This window comes from Erythranthe guttata, chromosome 4 (genome assembly GCF_056151865.1).
Source record: "Erythranthe guttata isolate IM_541 chromosome 4, IM_541, whole genome shotgun sequence".
Taxonomy (NCBI): Eukaryota; Viridiplantae; Streptophyta; class Magnoliopsida; order Lamiales; family Phrymaceae; genus Erythranthe; species Erythranthe guttata.
In genome coordinates this window covers 5124858-5147151 of record NC_142536.1, presented here as the reverse complement: position 1 = coordinate 5147151, position 22294 = coordinate 5124858, and the positions used below count along the sequence as shown (strand labels likewise).

The 22294-nt window shown below is 35.1% G+C and overlaps 3 protein-coding genes and 2 long non-coding RNA genes across 5 annotated transcripts; 3 read left to right on the top strand and 2 right to left on the bottom strand.

Annotated features, from left to right (window-relative positions):
* Positions 1–494: 494 nt before the first annotated feature.
* Positions 495–1567, top strand: LOC148770974 (uncharacterized). Its single transcript, XR_016030766.1, has 2 exons — positions 495–1063; positions 1162–1567. It is a non-coding gene; the product is annotated as an uncharacterized LOC148770974 (long non-coding RNA).
* A 5713-nt stretch (positions 1568–7280) lies between these two features.
* On the bottom strand, positions 7281–9766 carry LOC105972392 (uncharacterized). The gene is made up of 3 exons (XM_012997343.2): positions 9003–9766; positions 7862–7933; positions 7281–7673 (listed from the first exon to the last, which is right to left on the bottom strand). The coding sequence occupies exons 1-3, from the start codon at positions 9597–9599 to the stop codon at positions 7668–7670; spliced, it is 675 nt and encodes a 224-aa protein (XP_012852797.2). The 5' UTR covers positions 9600–9766; the 3' UTR covers positions 7281–7667.
* Positions 9767–10661: 895 nt separating this feature from the next.
* LOC105972413 (uncharacterized) lies at positions 10662–12113 on the top strand. Its single transcript, XR_001174139.2, has 4 exons — positions 10662–10876; positions 10993–11048; positions 11645–11686; positions 11804–12113. It is a non-coding gene; the product is annotated as an uncharacterized LOC105972413 (long non-coding RNA).
* Positions 12114–13845: 1732 nt separating this feature from the next.
* On the top strand, positions 13846–15744 carry LOC105972346 (mitochondrial arginine transporter BAC2). Its single transcript, XM_012997294.2, has 2 exons — positions 13846–14290; positions 14925–15744. The coding sequence occupies exons 1-2, from the start codon at positions 14051–14053 to the stop codon at positions 15612–15614; spliced, it is 930 nt and encodes a 309-aa protein (XP_012852748.2). The 5' UTR covers positions 13846–14050; the 3' UTR covers positions 15615–15744.
* Positions 15745–15827: 83 nt separating this feature from the next.
* On the bottom strand, positions 15828–20341 carry LOC105972347 (kinesin-like protein KIN-13B). Its single transcript, XM_088816626.1, has 12 exons — positions 19951–20341; positions 19625–19840; positions 19289–19483; positions 18932–19033; positions 18419–18496; positions 18232–18313; positions 17772–17931; positions 17378–17680; positions 16813–17031; positions 16416–16728; positions 16214–16279; positions 15828–16108 (listed from the first exon to the last, which is right to left on the bottom strand). The coding sequence occupies exons 1-12, from the start codon at positions 20107–20109 to the stop codon at positions 15932–15934; spliced, it is 2070 nt and encodes a 689-aa protein (XP_088672752.1). The 5' UTR covers positions 20110–20341; the 3' UTR covers positions 15828–15931.
* Between the last annotated feature and the right edge of the window lie 1953 nt (positions 20342–22294).

Sequence of the window (22294 nt, the reverse complement as noted above, 5' to 3'; positions counted from 1 at the left end):
ATGTAAGGTTAATAAAGTCATTTTACATGAAGTACGATGGAGTACGACCTTTGTACGATCTATTTTTACTGGGTTCGTACTTTAATTTATAAATTCATAGGTTCGTACTGGATCGTACTAGTTCGTACTTTAAATCAACGACTATAAATTTTTACTAAATATTTTCTACGCACCAGATTAAATTGTTTGGTTTTAGCCTTTTGAACGGTCAATTTTGAGCGTCATTGGGATTGTGGTTTTCTTACGATATCTTCATTTTCGGCGGGTGGACTAATTGTTTGCTTTGTCTATGTGGAAAAGTTCACTAATCTTAATTAAGTATACTAAACTTTAGTGCCAATGGATAAGAATAGAGATTATGGCCATTAATCTACTACACACAAAGTAATGATTCTTTATTTACGACTTCTCTAGCTTTTTCGTCGGATTTTTTATTTTGCATGTAATTGTTCTCTTGCATTTTTCACAATGATGATTGATGCAAGTTCATTTATTAATTGGTTTTTGAAGGTGGAGATGAAGTGGCCGATACAGTAACGAGAAATTACAACGAGGAGGAAATTTCTGAAGTATATAATCCAGGAAGCAGTGTTTCTTACCTTCAGAAAATCGACGAAAAACGAGCGCCCCCCTCAGCAGTAAATCCAAATTCACCCCAAAAATCATTGGGATATTTTCTCAGTTCAATAACTCTCAACGAAATAAATTTCACAATAATTTCCTCGGAAGACACACGTGTTATATGTGCTGTCGTTTTAGCTTTTCTGGTAGTTTTATCTCATATTAATCTTCCCCAAAACGTGGCAAAGCGAAAGAGCCTTATTGTTTACAGGCCCCTTCTCGTCGTGCTGCTTACCGATTTGTTCATAGTGGCTAGAAGATTGGCCCCTTTTGCACAAATAAGAAAAGAAGATAAAAATCCAAGAATCGAGGAAGATGGAGATAACTGGGGTGGAGCTTTTAAGCTGTTGGAATTGGGATTAGTGTTGCATCAGACGATTCGTGCTATCTTCATAGACTGCAGTTTTTACTTGGTGATTGTTGTTTGCGGCCTTTCCCTTATGTAAGTAATTTTATTTATTTTATTTTATTTGGTTTCAAGATTTTTCGGTAGATAATGGTTTTATGCAATAGTTTTTTTGATATGCATTTGTTGTTCAGGCATAGACCATGAGAAGTTATTTACGGTGAGTTACTGGAGATCAGAAATAAGCAATGGGAACCAAATACGGATCGTTGATTGAGAAGAAAACGTAAATGCGAAAGTTGATACACGACTTAATAACCTCCCTTATCCAGTTTTAGATGTTAGATTTTGACTAGTATTAAGATAGTTTTATACAGGAAAAAAAAATGCAAATTACTGTGATACTGTCAGTTCTGTATTTCGGTTTTTCCGGTGATCGATTCTGATAAAGATGATGAGTACTTAGATTAAAAAAAATTAATGTATCTTTTCATATATTGGTTTGGAAATAGCGATGAAATCCATTTGTGATTTTTTTGTAGCTGATGGAACAAATGAAAATTGGAACGTAATTTATGATATGAAAAGTCCGAATTTTCCGGATTCTTTTGGTACGGGATTGGAATATATACGAGATTCCAGTTTTCCATCCACTTTTAATTTTCGAAATTTTTTATAATTTTTCAGCTTGCATTTATAATATCAATATTATTATGTGTTATATATTTATAGGTCAGTAAAATATAAATGAAATCCAAATTTTGCGGATTCCAATTTGAAAATTTTCGATCATGGAATGTGCTTTTAGATTTTCATTTCCGAAATTTAGATTTTTTTTATTTTTTTTTAAAGTGCTGATTTCGATCCGATCAGTTCGTTTTCCACCTTTATCTTATAGTCTTGCAATTTGAAACATTGTTTATGTTTATGAAAACGGTCAATTTTGAGCGTCATTGGGTTTGTGGTTTTCTTACGATATGTTCATTTTCGGCGGGGTGGACTAATTGTTTGCTTTGTCTATGTGGAAAAGTTCACTAATCTTAATTAAGTATACTAAACTTTAGAGCCAAGGGATAAGAATAGAGATTACTACACACAAAGTAATGATTCTTTATTACGTCTTGAAAATTAGGGCAAATTACGGTAATCCATTGAGGTATGTTCAAATTACGAAAAAGTCCCTCATATTTGGATAATTACAATTTTCTTTAACCATATATTGTCTTACATGTTTATCCTTACAATGTCAAATTTATCTACTAAATAAAGAGTTTTTTCGTAAGATAATACATAATTGAAGGCAGTCATAATTATCCAAACAAAATGGATTTTTTGGTACTTGAATTTGCTTCAGGAGATTGGCCATAATTTATCATATAAATTATGAAAGGAATTGTTCAAAAGGCTAAAACCAATTTGTCATCCATAAAAAGAATGACATGGATAAAAGGAAAAAGGGCACATAAAATGTTTGACCAATAAAAAGATTAAGAAAATTCAAAATTGTGTTGCGATCCACTTTTCACATATTATCGATTAGAGATTTATTTATTTTTCATATTATAATGTTATCGATGTTATATTAATAAATGAGATGTGATAAATGCCGTTTTAGTTTTTACTATTGTTTACACTTCAAATATAATTTTGATTATTTTCGAGTCTGAATTTGACAAAACTCAAAATACAAATATTGTAGTTAGGGGTGGGCATTCGGGTCGGGTCGGGTTATTCGGGTTATTCGGGTCGGGTTATTCGGGTTTTTTGCAAAAAAAAAATTACCCGAGATCGACCCGAAATAACCGGGTACCCGGCAACCGGGTACCCGGTTATCTCGGGTCGGGTTCGGGTCGGGTTCGGGTTTTGCTATTTTCCTCTTTTTTTTTTTTTTTTTTTTTTTTTTTTTTTTAAATAAACAATAACTAAATTTACTTAAGATATATATATATATATATATATATATATATATATATATATATATATATATATATATAGATATATACATAGTAACATATACTGTCACTGATATACATATATATATATATATATTATACATATACTGATATGTATATATATATATATATATATATATATATATATATATATATATATATATATATATATATATATATATATATATCTTTATCGGGTACCCGGGTAGGATTTCTAATACCCGGACCCGACCCGGTTTGGGAGCACCGGGTACCCGAACCCGGGAAAAACCCGGTTACGTAAAAAATTACCCGACCCGGTCGGGTAATACCCGACCGGGTCGGGTTATACCCGAATAACCCGACCCGAATGCCCACCCCTAATTGTAGTTGTTTAAGTTAGTTGGTTATTCCAACTTGAATCACCAAGATTGGATGTCTGAGAAAGATATGCATAAAAATGAACATTACCCACAACTTTGATTGTTTTCAATTATCTAAAATCTAAAATGCAACTCGTTCACGCATAACTTTGTTACCCGACATTCAATCCAGCTTATTCGAACTGGATTGGAAAGCTAACTCAAAAGACTACGATTTATGTGATTAAATTTTGCCAAAATCAGAATAGAAATGATCCAAATCACGTTGAAATCAAAACAATATTAGTTAAATTGAAACGATATTTAGTAGTTTAGTTAATAAAAAATTAACTAGGTCGAAGATTTATCAATTTTCTCGTGATGTTTTTTAGGACAAATGGGAATTTTGAAATATTTTTGACATAATGTCAAACATAGCCGCACAATTCATGCCCCTGCATTAAAATATAAATAATCATTTTAATACTCCAAAAAAAGAATAATTAGCCATGTTACACCTAAGAGAGAGGCAACTGATGCCTAAACAATTTTTAATTGATACAAGTGAAAAAGAACACAAATACTATTTTAACTGCAAATATTAGCAATTTATGCAATATATAATTGTGTCATTAACTTTTTATAGCAATAATTTACCCACAATTCTTATTCCATTTTGTCATCAAGAAAACAAGAAAAATAAAAAGTCAAATAATGAATTCCCCAAATTAAATTAATTATCTCCAAATGAAGAAAATGAAGCACATGTAAAGCATCTAACTTTACTTGTAAATGAAGGTAAAAAGAAAATGTAGAAAGAACAAGAATTATTATCACAAACCCACAACTAATTAATCTCTTAACTACAAACTAACTAATCTAATCACTAATATTAAAATCCCTAAACTTTAAAATACAACACATTTTTTTTGGGGGATCAAACCATCAAGCAATTATTCTTCTCAAAGATCCTCGACGGAACAGCAAATCGAGCAGAAAATGAACGGTTGAGATCGTCCGAATCGGCCCACATCAACCCTTGATCAAAATTCTGCGAATAAGTGTACGGATCATAAGTAAACCTAGTTGAACTCGAACAATATTGTGACACAATTGTCGATCTTTTCTTCCCTTTCTTGATCCTCCTCCATAACGTTATCCAAATGGGAGCTCTTGATCTTGTCGAAGCTCGACTATACGTCCCGAAACTATCGTATTTTCGACCCGAATAGAAGCACAATTCACCATTCTTCCATGTTTCATGACCCATTATTGATTCAATAAAATGATCAATATATTTTGCAGTGTATGTTTTGAAGGTTTTTTTTTTCAAGAAAGAAGTGATTGTATGGCTTGGCTTGGCATATGTGTATGCATATATAGAGAGATAAAGATGTGCACTTTTTGTATGTCTCACCCTTAATTATAGTGAATAGTCAAATATGCTATATATTTAGTTATGTGCAAGGCATGGTCCACTAGGGTATATTGCATGTGGGTTGATCTATTTCACTAAAGTTTTATGATATGATCTTGATTGTGAGTGCCATCATAGTGTGCTTCATTTGAGTATTTTAATACTTTAATTTTTTTTTTATATTGGAGTAGTAAGGTTTGTAACACCTCGGATTTTTACCAATCATTCCGAAATTAATTATCGGAAAAAAAAAATGTGAATTTATATCTTTGCAGTCAGTGCATTGAACTCATACAGTCTTGTGTTTTATCACTAGATCTTTGAGTTGGTACGTGTGATCTCTAATCTCTCAATTTCGACTTCTTGTTTTAATCTCCTTCTATATTTTGTCTTTCGTCGCACATATTCAAGCTACAATTTTATCGATATATGTTTTCAACAGTGATTGATATATGCATCTTTAATGTATAATAAATTTAGAAAAAATTTCATAAGAATCCCACCACTATGTGACCTAATTAAAAGTAAAAACACGTATATTTTAATTAAAATTCCCAAATTCTTCTACGATAGCATCTGCGAATGTAAATGGATTTGAAATATCAAAATTAAGAGGGTATTTCGGTAAAAAGACAACACAATAGACTCTAATCCAAACAAAAAAACTACATTGTCGTCACTTTAAATAGAGATGGACTCGAGGTACTTTTGTCAAATTGGTAACATAAATTAAAGTTTTTTTTTTACATTATCCAAAAAAAAAAAGTTGAAAAAGAAAATGAGAAAAGCAATAGGCGGAGGTTTCAATGAAAATTGAAAACCAAATGGGACGCTTTTGCTGCGTAGACTCCTTCCCTAGTGCTCACTGACGTACAGTAACAAAAAGATATTTATATTCTTTTTAACTGTTTGTTTTCTCTCTTTGCTTTTTTTGCTTTTACTTTTTCTCCCTTCCTTATCTTCTTTCTTTACCCATATCCAAATTTAATTCCTTTTTTCCTTTTTTTTTAGTCAATTTATATTTTCCTCTCTCTCTCTTCTCTCTCTGTCTCTCTCTCACACACACACACACACACACACACACAAGAATTACAAATGTTGAACTTAAAAATGGGCCATTAGAAAATATGTGTCAACTGGCCCATTTTCAAGATGATGGCCCGGAACCTATATTTAGACCTAATGGGTCCATTTGATTATAGAGCACTACAAATTGCTATTAAGTATGGATAAAATTTAGAGATACCCCTTAAGTTCGTTACTACTTTAAATTCATTCAAAAATATTTTGTATAGTTATCATTCCACTTGGATATATTGAATTTGCTTGCTAAAAGTCCATCGTGCAGCTTAGTTGGACAACTAGATCGGAAATAGATGATACAAACTGAAAATAGACAACCTAAAGTAAAATTGACACATTAATTGAAATTTTTGACTGAAAATAGACATCTTAAACTGATAAGGAAGAATAAGAATTCTAAAATCGATGAAAATAACATTTTTCAGTGACGTGGTTAGTGAAAATTAACGGTCGACGATAAGAGACTAATAAGGAAAGGTAGATGAGTGGAAGAAACTCCATTTTTTCGAGCATAAACATGGTAGAGGAGAATAACGGAAATTGGAAAAATATAATTGTCCGGTTTACTTTTAGCAAAAAATGAAAAAATACAATTGTCCTAATATGAAATGAAATTAGACTTGATGGGTATTTAGCAAATTACCCAGTAAATGAAACTAAAATTAAAGTTGTACTTGCGTCTAAGGAAAATTGGTTTCAAGGGAATTCTCTTTATTTACTTTTAGGATCTAATTATTTAGATTTTCATCCAATTTTTTTGTCAGATATTTAACTTCATATCTAAGAAACACACAAAATCAAGAAAAAAAAAAAACTTTTATGGAAAAACACACATCCACAGCCCCCCCAATCGACAAGTGGTTGCAGCCATCAACTGGCGCGTCACCTTCAATCCCCCCCTCAATATCTCACACCTCATAAATTTTAGCAATTAATACCCTGGATAAGCTTTTGCATGAAATAAAAAAACAAAAAAGAAAAACAAAAGCTGAGGCCAAATTTTATCCCTTATTGCGAATCAATCCCCAAACTTTCTTTAGCATAAAGAAAACAATAATTCATAATAATATATCCATCCCTTACCTTTCAGTTATACCTTCTTCCTTTTCTTCTCCTCCCTCCTTTTTCCATTGCTTTTTCTTCCTATATAATCCCATGATTCTTTATTCCTCAAACTAAAACTACCTAAAAAAAAATATAGAGATGTGTTACCACCAGGTTGCCTATTGGGAAGGTGGTTATAAGTGTGCCACTCGCCGGAGACAACTGATCGCCCCGGCGGCGGAGGCCGCCGCGGAAGTGGCGGCAAGAGGGCGGCAAGAGGCTAACACAGGTGGTGGTGGTGGGATTACAAAGGTATGTGTGTGTTCGCCGACCGGGCACCCGGGTTCTTTCCGGTGCAGGCACCACCATGGAGAATATCAGTGGGTTAACCGGCTTGGAACTAAGCCCAGTTAGTCTATCTAAGCATGTGTAAATTTCCTTAATACTAATATCATCTTCTTGTACATATCAAGAAATTAAGGAAGAATTTGAAGGTTATTATTAAATTGTCAAGCAATTAATCTGTTTATCTAATTTGTTTCCCAATTACAAGAGAGATTACTGCATAATATGTCATACAATTACACACACATAAACACACATACACATATATATAATATATATACCATAGAATTACAGATGAAACCTTTTTTTTTTTCTTTTTAAAAAACTTTAACAAGGTTTCTTGCTGTTTTACTGATTGCCTAGAAGTTATGAACAAGCTGTATTTGTACCTCATACTGCACACACCTAAAAGCTTAGTAAACTGCAGGGCTGATAGCATTTTACTCCATTTTTACTTGCATTCAGTAATCAGTATCCAACATCTTGGTCATTGTTGAGGATAGAAATTATGTAGGGGTTTAAATCTGCAAATAAGAAAAAAATGATCATTTAATTTCAATTTATTCTATGTAACTCAAAATTACTCGCCAATGATTTTATCTCAACTGCGAAGAAATAGTTTATCATATCTATTCTTCAATTGCTTCACTGTCTTTGGTACTTAGGGTGTGCAAGGATGGTAAATTGGAAATGCGAGGAAATAAAAGCTTACCTCAGGGTAGCAATTTTGACGAGTAATTGTCGAGTTTCGCGTGTTTACGATTACTTCGCATGATATTTTGGCCTGTAACAGATAATAAAGGGGGTGGTTATATGTTATATGAATTTGAACCAGATGTACATATCAATTTTCCAAGTTTTCATTTCAAACAATCAGAATCTAATGAGAAAATACAAATGCAAAGTCGTCGTCGAGAATAAGTTCAAGAGTAGGTAACATTCATCATTGCACCTTGTAGTTTGGGCATTTGAGCTGTTCATGTTACATACTAATTTCGCTACAATGTTCTACTGCTTAACTTAAATGTTTCCACCATTCAAGTAGGTTCGACTATAAATGCTTCCTTAAACATGGTTATGCAACTGTAAGAACACCGGCTCTACCCTTTCAACAGAATTGAGAGATCAAGCAAATCTCCTATTTTTTTCAAACCTCAATAGATAAAAACTGCGGAAGCTGCACTATTCTTAAGTAGAGACTTATATTTACAGACGAGCAAATTTCGTTTTTTCTTCAAAAATCGATAAAGAACAACTGCGGAAGCTTGCACTATTCTTAAGACAAGAGAAAAGAAAGGAGAAGGGCCTAGACCTCTATCTAAGTCCTTCCATTCATACAATTTGAGTTTCATCAGTTGCAAAATCTCAAAGAAATCAATTTGACCGATTGAATACACTTGAACTATATGCTTAATTAGAATCGTGCTTTCAAAGTGGTGTATGAGATTGATTAAATAAGCAATAGAGTTCAGCCGAACTTCACAACTATCGAATGAAAATGTGTTAACAAAAGCGAGCATTTATCAAACAACCACGAATTCAATAACGATTAGTTTAGTTAAATTTTTAGTGGTTCCGTTTTCAGCCCTAGGCAGATAAAACAACATCAACAGATCAAAGGTTCGAAATTCGACATACATGTATTGCATCCCTCCAGAATTTCAAGATGTTGTTCTTACTCACTAAATCTAGGTTAGAAACAATGGGGGAACTTTCCCTATTGACACATATTGAAATTCAAGATCAAACTCTCATTGAAATTTACTGCACCTAATTACATCACAGGAGTGCTTCTACCCCAATTTTCAGCCCTAATTCAAGAGGTTTTTTACAATTTAAGAGAGAGGAATTACCTTAAGCGGCAACTCAAAGAAGAACAGGCCAAGCTTCCCACCAATCTCCGAAACCGTGTCGAACGTAATCGAACCAGCAGCCAAATCCTCGAGCAGTAGAATCACGTCGCTCAGCATCTCCACGCCGTCGACGTCGAGCGTGGCGTTCACGTACGACGAGCCACGCGCCCTGATGTGTCCGCCCTCCGACGTGATGTTCCCCAGGCTCTCCCCCCTGTACCCGACGGCGACGAGCAAGGAGTCGTAGTCCATGGAGTAAACGTCTCTGTTCCGAACCTTAAGCCTCAGGTCTAGGGTTACGTCGAGTGAGATTTTGGGGCGAGTGTGGAAGTGGAGGCGATTGAGGCTCATCCGGACAACTGAGAGCTCGGGATCGGACGGCCAGACGACGTACGCGGCGGATATGAGGAAGAGGAAGACGGCGGAGAAGCAGATTAGACGCCGCCGGTGTAATTTACGGAGGAGCCGGTGGCGATATGGGGGCAGGTAGGCAGGCAGAACGACGACGTATTGTGGAGTCTGGGAATAGGAGGATTGGGATTCGGAGAGGAGGGGCTCGCCGGCCGGCGGCTCGTCAGAGTGCTTCGTCGGAGACATTGGATATACGTATATGTATATCTATCTATATCTACATATACATTATATATATCATATATATATATGTGTGTGTTTCATATGGGAGAAGGTGTCCCGAGATACAGGAGGAAGGAGGGATTGGAAGGCGTGGCAAGATGGGGTCCACTATTCTTCTCTAAAGTTTCTTTGCTGCAATTCTCTCCAGTTTGAACTGAAAGCGTGGGGGGCATTTGTATTAGCGATTAACACTCTCACCATGTTGTAATGCCAAAAGAATGACTCAAAAGTGGTTTTTTTCTAATACAGTAGAACCTCGATTAAATAATAGTGTCTCCTGGTCCCGACTCGGTGAAAACATGTTAAATTATTAACTCGATAATTTAATAATTCGCTAAATTAATAGAATTTCTCTTGTCTCATCTGTATTAATTTATAGAGGTTTGACTGTAGTAGTAATTAGGGGTATGAACGAGCCAAGATCGAGCTGAACTCGTCTGTTTTGGCAGGCTCGAGCTCGAGTTCTTTTTGTCGAGCTCGAGCTCGTCGAGTTTGTATTTTTGGGCTCGAGCTCGAGATTGAGCCCATTTTATCGAGCTCGAGCTCGAGCCCAAACTTATTTTTTTTTATTAATTATTAAATTTTATTATTAAAAAATATTTATAATATAATAAAACAAATTCGAAATAAATAATATATTTTTAATATTTATATGTTCCTTTTATATTATTTTTATAATATTTTGTATTATTATATTTTATTTAAAATAAATTAATATATTAAAAAAAATAAGGCTCGCGATCCGGCTCGTGAGCTCACGAACAACTAAAAACAAGTTCGAACTTGAAAAACTCGAATTCGGGTTCGACATTTTTTCGAGGGCTCATCGCGCCAAGAGTGGCTCAGCTCGTTTACCACCCCGGTAGTAACACCAGAAATAGCCATTAAAAAAAATAATACAATATTTTTATAACAATCCACTCATTAAAATATTAAGAAGTGTTAAATATTAGATATTTTGATGTAATTCTTTATTTTTATTCTTTTGTGTGGATATTTTGGTTGATTGAAAAAGGTTAAAATATCAAAACACATATTGGGATACGCCCTTAGTTATTCATATAATTACAATTGAACCACAATGTCGGCCCCTGAATTAAAGTGTAGAAATTCCTCCCCTTTAAATCCGCGATTTGTGTGTATTGTGACATTCGTCTTCATCGTTTTCTACCTTGCGCTATTTAGTGATTGCAGCTAAACCCTAACCCTAGAATCTAATCCAATCATGTCTAGCAAACAAGGTATTAACAAATCTAATATTCGGTTATGTTTTTTCTTTACGAATCGTCTTCTTCCCGTTGATATTTTTGTTTTTGATTTCATCGTTCTGTAAATTTTTCGTGTTTTTTTCAAACAGGAGGAAAAGCAAAGCCTTTGAAGCAACCCAAGGCCGCCAGTAAAGAATACGACGAGGTATTATTAAACTCTGAAATTGGTTTCCCAGCGCTTTATTTTACTTGCAATTTTGGGGAATTTTGATTCAAATTAGGGTTCGTGTTTGGGTTTTGTTTAATTGTTAAAATCAATTCGGGTTTCATCCGATCTTCAATTTAATTGATCGATTTCGAATGGGTATTTATTTAAATATATGTATCCCTTTCAAATTGATGGTTTGAATTGTGACTTATAGTATGAGTGATTTAATCCTCCGATGTTTTTTTCCGGTTTGAACTTTAGATAGATAGAAGTTGATGTTAAAGATTACGTTTTTATGTATTTTGCAGCCTCGTTCTATAATTGTTCTTAATCTCGAAACCCTAGATGCTCGTAAAATATACTGATTGCTATCGCCTAGTGTTAAAGATAATTTGTTCTATTCTCGTCTGATCCCTTTCGTTAGAAGACGGCAAAATTGAATGTGTAGAAGAAACAAACATATGAAATCATTCTCACTGTTTTTCCTCGAATGAAATCCAATATTTAGCTGGACAAATAAGAAAACTAAAACATTATACCCATTCCTTGGTAGTTTTTCTTTTATTTTTTTTAAATTATGTCGATTTTTGCAGGTTGACATGGCTAATATTCAAAAGAAGAAGGAAGAAGAAAAGGTGCGAAAACTCTTTTTTTTTTTTTTCCCTCAGAGAACTGCTCTTTCAATAATCATACTGCATTGATTTCTGTTCCTTCTGACCTGTATATATTCGCAATGTTCTTATTCTCCGCAGGCGCTGAAGGAGCTCAAGGCTAAGGCTCAGCAAAAGGGATCGTTCGGAGGTTCGGGTTTGAAGAAAAGTGGCAAAAAATGAGCCCTGCTAAGAAAAAACCTATTGGCTCAATGCAAATGTTTTTCGGCATATTGTGTTGTATTTTTAACCTCTATTATCGAATCTTTCGAACTATTAGCTCGTTCTTATTTGATGGCTGATGACTGTCAAACTTTTTTCGGGTGCTTTTCTATGCAAAATATGTACTCCATTTTAATGGACCAATGATATTCTCCTTCCCTGAAATATTTTATCCTGCTGTGCGATTGAAGGTTGAGTTTTTTCCCGACTTTTAGTAACTTTATCTATGGTTTGGAGAAGCATATAGCAGGTCAGTGTCGAAGCACTGAGTGATATATTAATTGGAAATAGCTCCTTGATGAAGTTTTTATTTTATTTTTTGATCAAAATTTATTGTCGAAATCGGCTCGATTTTGACAGAGTTGAAGTAATTTTTCACTTCCGAAAGTGCTAATTCCAATTTGTCTGGTTTCGACACTAAATCTTGACCAAAAAGTAAAACTGAGAATCGGAAAATTGGATTGGAAAAATGTGTTCTGAAAAGTCGAAATTTTTTCCACTGGAATCGGCAGAATCCGCTTATTCTGTATTCACTTATAAATTATAATACAGAGTGCATGCTAATTTTGATATTGCAAGTGTAAAATTTTAATTTTGATATTGCAAGTGTAAAATTTTGGGAGACCAAATCGAAAATTTTGGAATTATTTTCCAGAAGTAGGAACCGGATCAGATATGGAAATTTTGGAGTTACGAAAAATTATAAACCGGAATAGGCAGAAAATCTGAAATTCCGCCCCCAGTCAAGATGATGTTATTAATATAACACAGCTAAATATATCAAAAATTCATGACAATTTATACATTGAATAGACGTTTGGAGCCAGTGATAATATTGTAAATAGAAATCGACACAATTGTAATACGAAGTTTCGACAGTAGTAAAAATTAACAAGCTGTAACCAAATTTCAAAAAAATATACAGACAACATGAACACCAACAACAGCGAATAAGTGTTCGACGAAAGTTCCAAGAGAACAATTGAAAATAACAGGTAAAAGAGAGACGAAAACTCACGATGGAAAAATCGAGAGGCGAACGGTAAGTCATCTTCTCTTCTTCGGGAGCCATACCAACAACCAATAACCCCCGGGCGACTGCGCGGAGAATTTACGATGCGACTTTGGTTGGGATAATTCAGAGGCGGCGGGACAAGAGAAGGAGTGTTTGAAGAAGACGTCTTAGAGTATTGATGCGAGGTTGAAGGAGGAGTGGGATATAAGAAAGGCGTGGAGAGCGCGAGGAACCGCATAGACGGCGGCGCGGGCGCCAATTGTATAACAAGTGTATGTTGTTCTATGCAACATAACTAAACAACCTTAGATATATTTTATCTTTGCATTGTCATGACTTCTACACACATGTGTTTTCACGTTTTGAAATTCGTAACGTCACGACATCTGTCGGAAATGTTTAGGGGTCGTTTTTATAAATATTTAAAAATTTTGAGAACGATTCTGGTAATAATGAAAAAATAGAAACACGTCTCCACCCAGAAAAAATCCAACACCTGTTTTAAATAAAGACTCGAAATTAGCTACGGTTAAAAAAATCATAGATCTTACATTATTTAAGATTTAAAGAAAAAAAAAAAAAAAAAAAAGGAAACAAAAGATAAAATAGATATAATTATATAAAAACTCTTAACCAGTCAAAGTCAAAGAGAGAGAAATAGCAATAAGAATCCGATTCTCATTGACCACTGGCACGTGTCATTCATCAATGGCATCCGATTTTATACTCTAAATGAGGATCCGTTTCATTAGAATTTAATTCCAAATTCCAGTAGATCCCTGAATATACATACACATATGAATAGTAAAAACCTATTGAAAAATAAAACAAAAATCAGATGATTTGGATAATTCCAAAAAGAAAATTATAACAACTTTATGACGTCACAATCAACAAAAAGCCTACCAAAACAAAGTTTTATGTATGGGCAAATTCCAATGCGCTCCAAAAACCACCACCCAAAGGGAAGCAATAAATAAACCCGTGAGCTACATCACCAAATTAAAGGTGGTAAACTGGTAATTTTAATCTATCCCGAGAAGTGCGCGCGCGTGTGTGTGCGTGCGTGGGAATGAGAGTGGGATCGGGGTGATTGATTATTTGTTTAAGAAATGGAATTCTGGCCGGAGTTTCTTGCGAGCAGTTGGGGAAGAGAGTTTGTCGCCGGAGGGTTCGGCGGCACCGCCGGTGTTATGGCCGGTTATCCGCTGGATACCGTCAGAATACGGCAGCAGAATTCCACCGGAGGAGGAGCGGCGGCTTATCAAATACTCCGCCGTGTTGTGGCCACCGAGGGACCCTTTGCACTCTATAGGGGCATGGCAGCTCCTATTGCTTCTGTCACTTTCCAGGTTATTCTTTTTTTTCTTGAAATTAATTTCAAAGTGTTGATAAATAAATCAAGAATTTCGATTTTCATTATATAGTTATGTTTTGAGATTATTATTATTTTTTTTTTTTTGTTTTTTTGGTGAAGAGTGATAATTTTGCAGAAATAGGAAATCCCAGATTCAGTAATTGGACTAAATTTAGAAGTAAATAATTGCATTCTATTATATGGATATTTCATGATAATCGCATTCGATTATATGGTTAGTGTCGATAAAAACATGTGATTCGTCAAATATTAGGTTTCAACTTGATCGGATCATCGGTCGAATCGAGCTCAACACGCAAAATTAAGCTCGAGTAGTTTGATAGTATTTTACACATATCGTGTCATTTTCGTTGGGGTTCGTCGCATTTAGCGCTCATGTATCTTATAAATATTAGCAAAAACTACCGTACGAGCAAGTTTTATTAGCAAACCAACCCTTAAAACGCAGCGCTTAGGGGGTTAAGTGCTTAAAAAATGCATCGTATGGAACTTTTTGCTAATATTTATAACACGGTGGGTTTTTCATTAATTCAGTATAACATAGGGATACTAAATGCAAGCTCGAGATGAGCTTCATTTCTTATAAATTTCCATTATTGATTCCGCAGAATGCAATAGCTTTCCAAACATACGCAATACTATCACGAGCATTCGGCACAAGCGCCACCTCATCAAACGATCCCCCCTCATACAAAGGAGTCGCCCTAGGCGGATTCGGCACGGGCGCAATCCAAACCCTACTTCTCTGCCCCGTCGAGCTAATCAAAATCCGCCTCCAACTACAAACCAAACCCATCACCACCAACCAATCATACGGTGGTGGCGGCGGCACCACAACCCACAAGGGTCCACTAGACGTCGCCAGAAGCATATTCCGATCGGAAGGGTTGAGAGGAATATACCGCGGGCTAGGCATCACCATACTGAGAGACGCACCTGCGCACGCAGTATACTTTTGGACGTACGAGTACACGAGGGAGAGGCTCCACCCGGGTTGCCGGAAAAACGGGCAAGAATCTTTCCGGACGATGCTTCTCGCCGGAGGGCTCGCCGGAGTCGCCAGCTGGATATGCTGTTACCCGTTGGATGTGGTGAAGACAAGGATACAAGGGCGGTCGGATTTATATACGGGGATTGTCGATTGCTTTAGGAGGAGTGTGAGAGAGGAAGGGTATAATGTGCTGTGGAGGGGTCTAGGGACTGCTGTCATGAGGGCTTTTATTGTCAATGGAGCTATTTTTACTGCTTATGAGACTGCTCTCAGATGCATAGTTCCCAACAACAAGGATGATTTCTGAGGAATATTCGGACTGGAAATTGTTTTGGAGGATTAAGGGTTTTTTTTTTTTTTTTTTTTTTGAGAGAAATTGGCAAGGAGAGGATATTCATTAAATTGAAGGAAAACAATAATAAATAAGTATTTTAATTTTTTTTTTTTACAAAGCTGAACAAACTGCATTCCATTAACAAATCAATGAAAGTAATGTATAATATAATTAATACAACTATGCTAGAACATGGGCAAAGAAGATAATGAAGATCCTTGAAAGGGCTGAATCACAATTCACAACTGTCTATGTGCAAAATATAATAATTAATGTCGAACCTTAAAAGATTAATAGCCAGAAGATTCGAGAACATTGTGCTCCTTCAAGCGGTTTTGAAAACGAGCCAATCGATTTTGAAGCTGTAAGATACCATCAGCCTTCTGGGATAGAATTGAGCTCAATTTGGAGATGTAATCGTCTAGCTGATTACCCGGTTGATCCGCCTCAACCAACAGATTCATCTCCTAAAACGAGCCAATGGAAAAAAATAAAATAATAATAATAATATAATCGATTTTTTGAAATAATTGAAAAAGTGTATAGGAAGGTAAAAGGGATTAAGTAAAAACCTCTCGAACAATATCCATTGTCTCCTCCACCTGTTTTCGATGAGCATGGACAAGATCTTCTTCTTCCTATATGAGCACAAAACATTTCAACATGGATTATTTATATATATATATATATATATATATATATATATATATATATATATATATATATATATATATATATATATATTTCTAATTAGAGTGACTTCTTGTTTTTTACCTTCAATAAAGCAGTCAAATCATCGTTGGAATTCGAATATTTCAGTTCTGATTTAGGAGGCTCCTTCCACTTTGATTGGCCATTGGTTTTCTTCGCTTTGTCATCCAAATTACGGAAGTTGTACGATTCAATTTTTGAGGTGTTCCTCAAAGATGGCTTCTCTTGCTCATAGAAATACTCGTCGTATTCTTCCCTATCAGTTTGCTCAGGCCATGAATCGCCTGTATCAGTTTGTATAGTCGACTCCTTCATAATCGAAGTTGAAGATGAAACCTCTTTTCTGGAGTTATTGCCTTTCGATAAGCTCTTAACCCTATAATGCAAAAACAAAAAAGAGGTTGAAAGGAAAGAACTGTTTTCTGACTGATATAACTATCCGTGAAAAAACGAGACCAACCTGTCGGCATATCTTAAAGTGTTTAAAGTGTGCTCACAGGATCCAGAGTTTGGTGAAATACAGGAGATCATTACTGTTCGAGAATTTCCAACAAATGAATCCCTCAAAACTTCAGTTAATTTACTGCCTCTAAATGGAATGTGCCCTTGGTCGTTGTCGAGCGCTCTAATGCATTCCTTCAATGCCAGCAAACTTTTATTGATCTCGGCTCCTTCCATTCTGCATATTCAAAACATTCGATATAAAATGGAAAAAAATGAACGAGCAATAGACTGCTATAATATAGGAAGAGATGATCAAAAGTTTCTCTCTATGTAATTGCTTTGACTGTTTCAGTAATAAATGTTTTCACTAAACTACAAACAAACAACATTTTGATTTTCAAATTTGCCTTACAAAATATCTTATCTTAACATCTTTAGACATAACTTGACTGCTATAGTGTAAATTGTCGTCTCTCAAAATACAAACACACATTACTTCTTTTCCCAATTTGTTACTATATACCCAAAACGGGTGATTTACTCAACAACAAGAAGCTACATAATAGATATAATCTATATACCTGGTCTGTTTATCATTATCGGTAGTATCTGCACCACGTTCACTCCCAGCAAGGTCTATGAAGGAGAGTTTACCAACAACTCGTGCAGGTTTGGATTCACTGCCATCGGCCGATCTCTTAATATTGAGCTGAAGAATGGCGTGCGAACGAGAAGACTCCTCATTTGCTCCCGTGGTGCCTGTACTTCTTGATGCATTTCCTCTCTCAATTAGTTCCTTAATTATCTCCACATCCACTACTCGGTACTCTTGCAAACCTACAATACAAACTTGCTGTTTGCCATCCTCTCTCATACAAAGTTTTCTGCAAGTAGAAAGAAGAATGAAATCTCGTTGAAATTATGTTACTGCGAGGAAATATTTTAACTACGAAGGCAGCGAGGAAAAAAGCTTACTTTCGATCGTTGAGAAGATCATAGAGTTTTCCACCATATATCTCGAAGAAGCTAACGAACAATTGAAAACCTTGGTTCCTGTAAGTGTGATGCATGAGCCTTAGGATATCTCTCACTGCTTTAAGTGGTAATGGCTTCATAGTGTAAGTCTTTCCACTTCCTGATTAGTTTCCAGATACAAGAGAATTTGAGGATAACAAGAGAAAAGAAAGTAAAAAAAAATTAAAAAATAACAAGAAGTAAAGAATCAGATGGTTACTCTTAAAAGAGGTCATGAATACAATAATGGTGTGTTAAATATCACCTCAAGATAACATACATTTTTTTTTTAATTTATTGCTCAATCAATTTCACTACTTCCTTAACAGTTTTCATTAAGGGAACTTCGTATTAATGTATGAGGTGAAAGTTCAAAAACCGTCGAAATGAAACTAAAACAAAAATACATGCAATTCATTACCTGTTTGCCCATAAGCGAAGCAAGTAGCTTTTGTACGTTGGAAAATTATCGGAACAATAGGCTCTACAGTTTCACGATACACCTAGAAAAATAAGATACGGACCATAGTTAAGGAAACATCAAGGGCTACCATGAGTACAACATTTTCATCACTTTGGTATGAGGTTAACATTTGAGCTGCAATTACCTCATCGTTTGAAACTTCGTCGTTAAGCACAGCATCAAACACAAATTCATGTTTCTCCACATATTCTGTAAGGTCAACCTGCAACAGATTAAAGAACCAAATATACTGAATACCTCACAAACAAAATCAGAGCATTTTAATAGACAGTAAGCATTATCAAGTCTATTTGATTTTCGACATAGAACACTGTCCTTAGGGAATGAAGCTCGTTATATAGTACATCACCCTTAAAAAAAATAACTCATGAGAAAAAGCTAACAGTGAGTATGGCAAAGTGTTGACCAAATCATATATGGCAGAAAGCATATGTCTAGAAGCAAAAACTCTCTCTATATATACACCTTAAAACAATAGGTCAAAATTATCAGACAACAACTTTACTTGTATTATACAACTACAGAAACATAGCTTCAAGAAAGCTAATAACTGCGGAAAGAAACAAGGAGAGGGGCTGCTATTAGTTCCTATCAGTTTATCTACAAATCGGCAGAACATCTCAAAACAATTACCGACCTTAAGTTTTGTCTCATGGACTAGGACGGAATTTGAATAGGTGTCTATGATATCTTCCTCATTCTTCGTCAGTTCCTTTTTGTTTAGTGGTCTTTTCCGCACCTGCAAAAAAAAATTAATCATCAGCAAATCGAAAGGAAAATAACAAAGTACATATAAACTGGTTAATCTAGTAGATGCAACAGATGGTTGGGGAAGGAATAATTTCTTCACTCGCTGCACATCATTACACTCTACATATATTTCTCAAACTACCAATGAACTATTATTATTATTGCTAACAACAGTCGGTTAGTTAGAAAAGGCATGCAATGAAGTTATCAAAATAATAACATGAAAAAGGCAGAATAAACGTACCACTACTTTGATCTTTGCAACATTGCTGGCCTTCACATTATCAGCAGCAATGCTTTTCAGAACATTGCTCTCAGGCAAGCCACGAACTTTGCCGTTTTGTTTATTGTTCCCAAAGTACGGGTCAACATCATCGAAGCTTCTTTCCCGTGAAAAATGATTCATTGGAGGTCCATCATAAAGACCAGGAATCGACATCTATTCTCAGCAATCACACCCCCAATAACAGCAAGAAATGGATTACAGGAAGAAAAAAAAATATAAATATATACAAATTCAGTTAGGCAAATCATCAAACACAATACAAACTAAATCCATGAATCAACTCAAAAGGATTACCTCAGAAAGTAGCTCAGTATCAATAGAGTGCAGATCCAACAGACCAGGGCTACTCTCATTAGGCGGAACTTGCTCTTCCCCATTCCGCCGCCTGGAAATTCCTGGCGGCGTTAATGGCTCGGCAAATAAATCGCTGCCGCCGCTGTTGGTCCTCTGCGGCTGCACACTCCGATACATTCTCGAACCCTGACCACCTCCATTGTAGTACCCAAAATCCTAATTTTTTTTTGTTTATAAATGTTGGAGAAATCAAAATTGGGGGTTTTGACAATAGCATCGGATCTACGTAGGTTGAATTTCAACTGAAGTGGAGAAAAAAATTGTACCTGAACTGGAGGAACCGCATTGTTTGACGACTGTAGGTGCTGCAAGCCAGCTGATTGCAGCCATCTCCCATCCGATGAAGCTTCTGGAAAATTATCGGAATTTTGGCGGTGATGATTCGCCGCCGGTGCACCGGATTTTTGCCTCCCCACCGCATTCATTTTCCCACCAACCACAAAAAATTAAACACAAACTGAAAAAAAAAAAAAAAAAAATATATATATATATATATATATATTCCTCTCAATCAGTCAATTGCAACTGTTTCTATAATCAATAGTATCAGATAATGAATCTATTGAAGGATTGCAGTTGTAGCAGAGGGGAATGCAATGTGTATTTGTTTAGAGAGAGAGAGTGCTCTAATGGAGATTAAGAAAAATGTGAAGACTTGTTTGGTAGGAGAGAGAGAAGCTTTGAATTTCAACGGCTGTGATTGGATTTTACTTCCAAAAATGCAGTAAAAAGAAGATGAAAACGACTGAAGAGCTTCATTTGACGGTGTGGTGGGCCATGGTAAAAAGGGTAAAAGTAAAAATGACTGCGGAGGTGGAGTAAAAGAAAATTGGGTGCTAATTTAACACTTTCGAAAAAAATTGGGGGTCTAAATTAACACTTTCAAAAGTTAAAAATGAATCATAATTTCAATTTTGGAATTATTGAAAATTGAATTGAAAAAACATGTTTCAAAATTGGATGTTTCTGATTCAAAAATCCACGAGATTCAAATCATTTTATTTATTTATTTATTTATATAATAAAATACATAATAATACTGATAATATAAGTTTTGGCAAATTACGTCAACCTCTGAGGTATGATCAAATTATGAAAAAATCATTTTGTTTGGGTAATTACATCCACCACGTCTTTTTAATTGTTTTATATAAAATTTATGTAATTCGGTTATTTACCGAACTAAATCGTATATTCAGTTCCGTAAACAGTATAAAATGTTGGCGTACTGAAAAATTTCAATTCGATTTTACCGATTTAACATTCTTAAATTTACCTCTTTAGGGATTTTTTGTAAGATAATGCATGGTTGAGGGATGACTGTAATTACGCAAACAGAAGATGAGTTTTCGTAATTTAACCATAGCTCAGGGGTAGCCGTAATTTGCGCTATAAATTTAATTCTAGGAAACTTTTCAAATTATTTTCGGAAATTAAAATCAAATCGAAAAATGAACTATTCCAATTGAATTAAAAAAATCGGAATTCGAGTGAAAAATATTGTTCGAATTTTCATTCTTAAAAATGTTTGATTTTGACGTAGTTAGGTTAATTAATAATTAATTAGGTGGTTTTTGTTTTTAAATAGCAAAATACTTAAATAAATGCAGATGAGTTTTTGAATGTTTGATTGGTTGAGGATCGGTGACGGTGAAGTGGGGCCCACCTTAAATTTTGAAATAAGAGGATGCAGTTGTTCTTCGTCCCATGTCGTTTCACATGATGGGGATTTTGTCGTTTACTGCCTCGCTGGTTATCCCTTTGTTTAGGTGTTAATTACAAGTTTATCAGTTTTATATATTCATTTTTAATTGTTTAAACTCAAGATTTTTTTCTTTAATGACTCATTAAGCAGATATTAGTCAAACATCCATCAATTTTAAGATCGCATAGGTTTTCACTTTTCACCTTATGATTTACACAAATCACAAATTGATTTGTGGTTAGATGTGTATAAGGTGAGTCGCCTCGACAAAAGTTCGAACTCAAATTTTTTTAGTCTACACTTTCTGATGATCGAGCTCGAGTTCGTCAAAACAGTCAACCTCTGCTCGTATTCAGACCATGTGTGATAACTAGTGTGTAAAATATACATAAAGGCGAAGTTTAATAAATATCATCCAAATTTCCATTAATTACTGAAATATGTGCCATCTTTTCAACTTATGGGGCCACATCTATTTATAACGTTATCAGTCAAAGTAGTACTATGTTCAACATTTCAATTTATTGTATACTTACTTCATGTACCAAATCACTTTTGTTAGGTATCTATTCATATAAATACTAATGAAGTTTAAGCGATTCGTCATAGAATTATTGAAGAGTTGAGCTTGTTGTCTTTCTAATATGTTCATCGGTGATGGGTCAGTTCGACGGTGGGCCGTACCACCACCTTCTCAGCATAACGGGCTGGAAGCCCCATAAGGTGAAGGGCGTAGAGTGGCCTGCAAAGTTCGCTCGACGGACCTCGAGAATTAAAGTGGACTAAGAGCCCGCTATAATAGATCAAGATAATCGGGATGGGCCAAAACCTCGCCCAAAAGAGGATGTGAATAACTAAGTTAGTTGTGATAGAAAAACGGAAAAACAAATTAACATAAACGCTAA

Bases quoted from the DNA above. Each gene is read 5' to 3' on its own strand.
- LOC105972392 (XM_012997343.2), bottom strand. From the start codon at position 9,599: ATGTCTCCGACGAAGCACTCTGACGAGCCGCCGGCCGGCGAGCCCCTC. The intron at 7,934-9,002 runs GTAATTCCTCTC...TATCTGTTACAG, and splicing joins TCTTTGAGTTGCCGCTTAAG to GCCAAAATATCATGCGAAGT.
- LOC105972346 (XM_012997294.2), top strand. From the start codon at position 14,051: ATGGAATTCTGGCCGGAGTTTCTTGCGAGCAGTTGGGGAAGAGAGTTT. The intron at 14,291-14,924 runs GTTATTCTTTTT...TTGATTCCGCAG, and splicing joins TTGCTTCTGTCACTTTCCAG to AATGCAATAGCTTTCCAAAC.
- LOC105972347 (XM_088816626.1), bottom strand. From the start codon at position 20,109: ATGAATGCGGTGGGGAGGCAAAAATCCGGTGCACCGGCGGCGAATCAT. The intron at 18,497-18,931 runs GTCGGTAATTGT...AATCTGTTGCAG, and splicing joins TCCATGAGACAAAACTTAAG to GTTGACCTTACAGAATATGT. The intron at 18,314-18,418 runs GTAATTGCAGCT...TTATTTTTCTAG, and splicing joins ACGAAGTTTCAAACGATGAG to GTGTATCGTGAAACTGTAGA.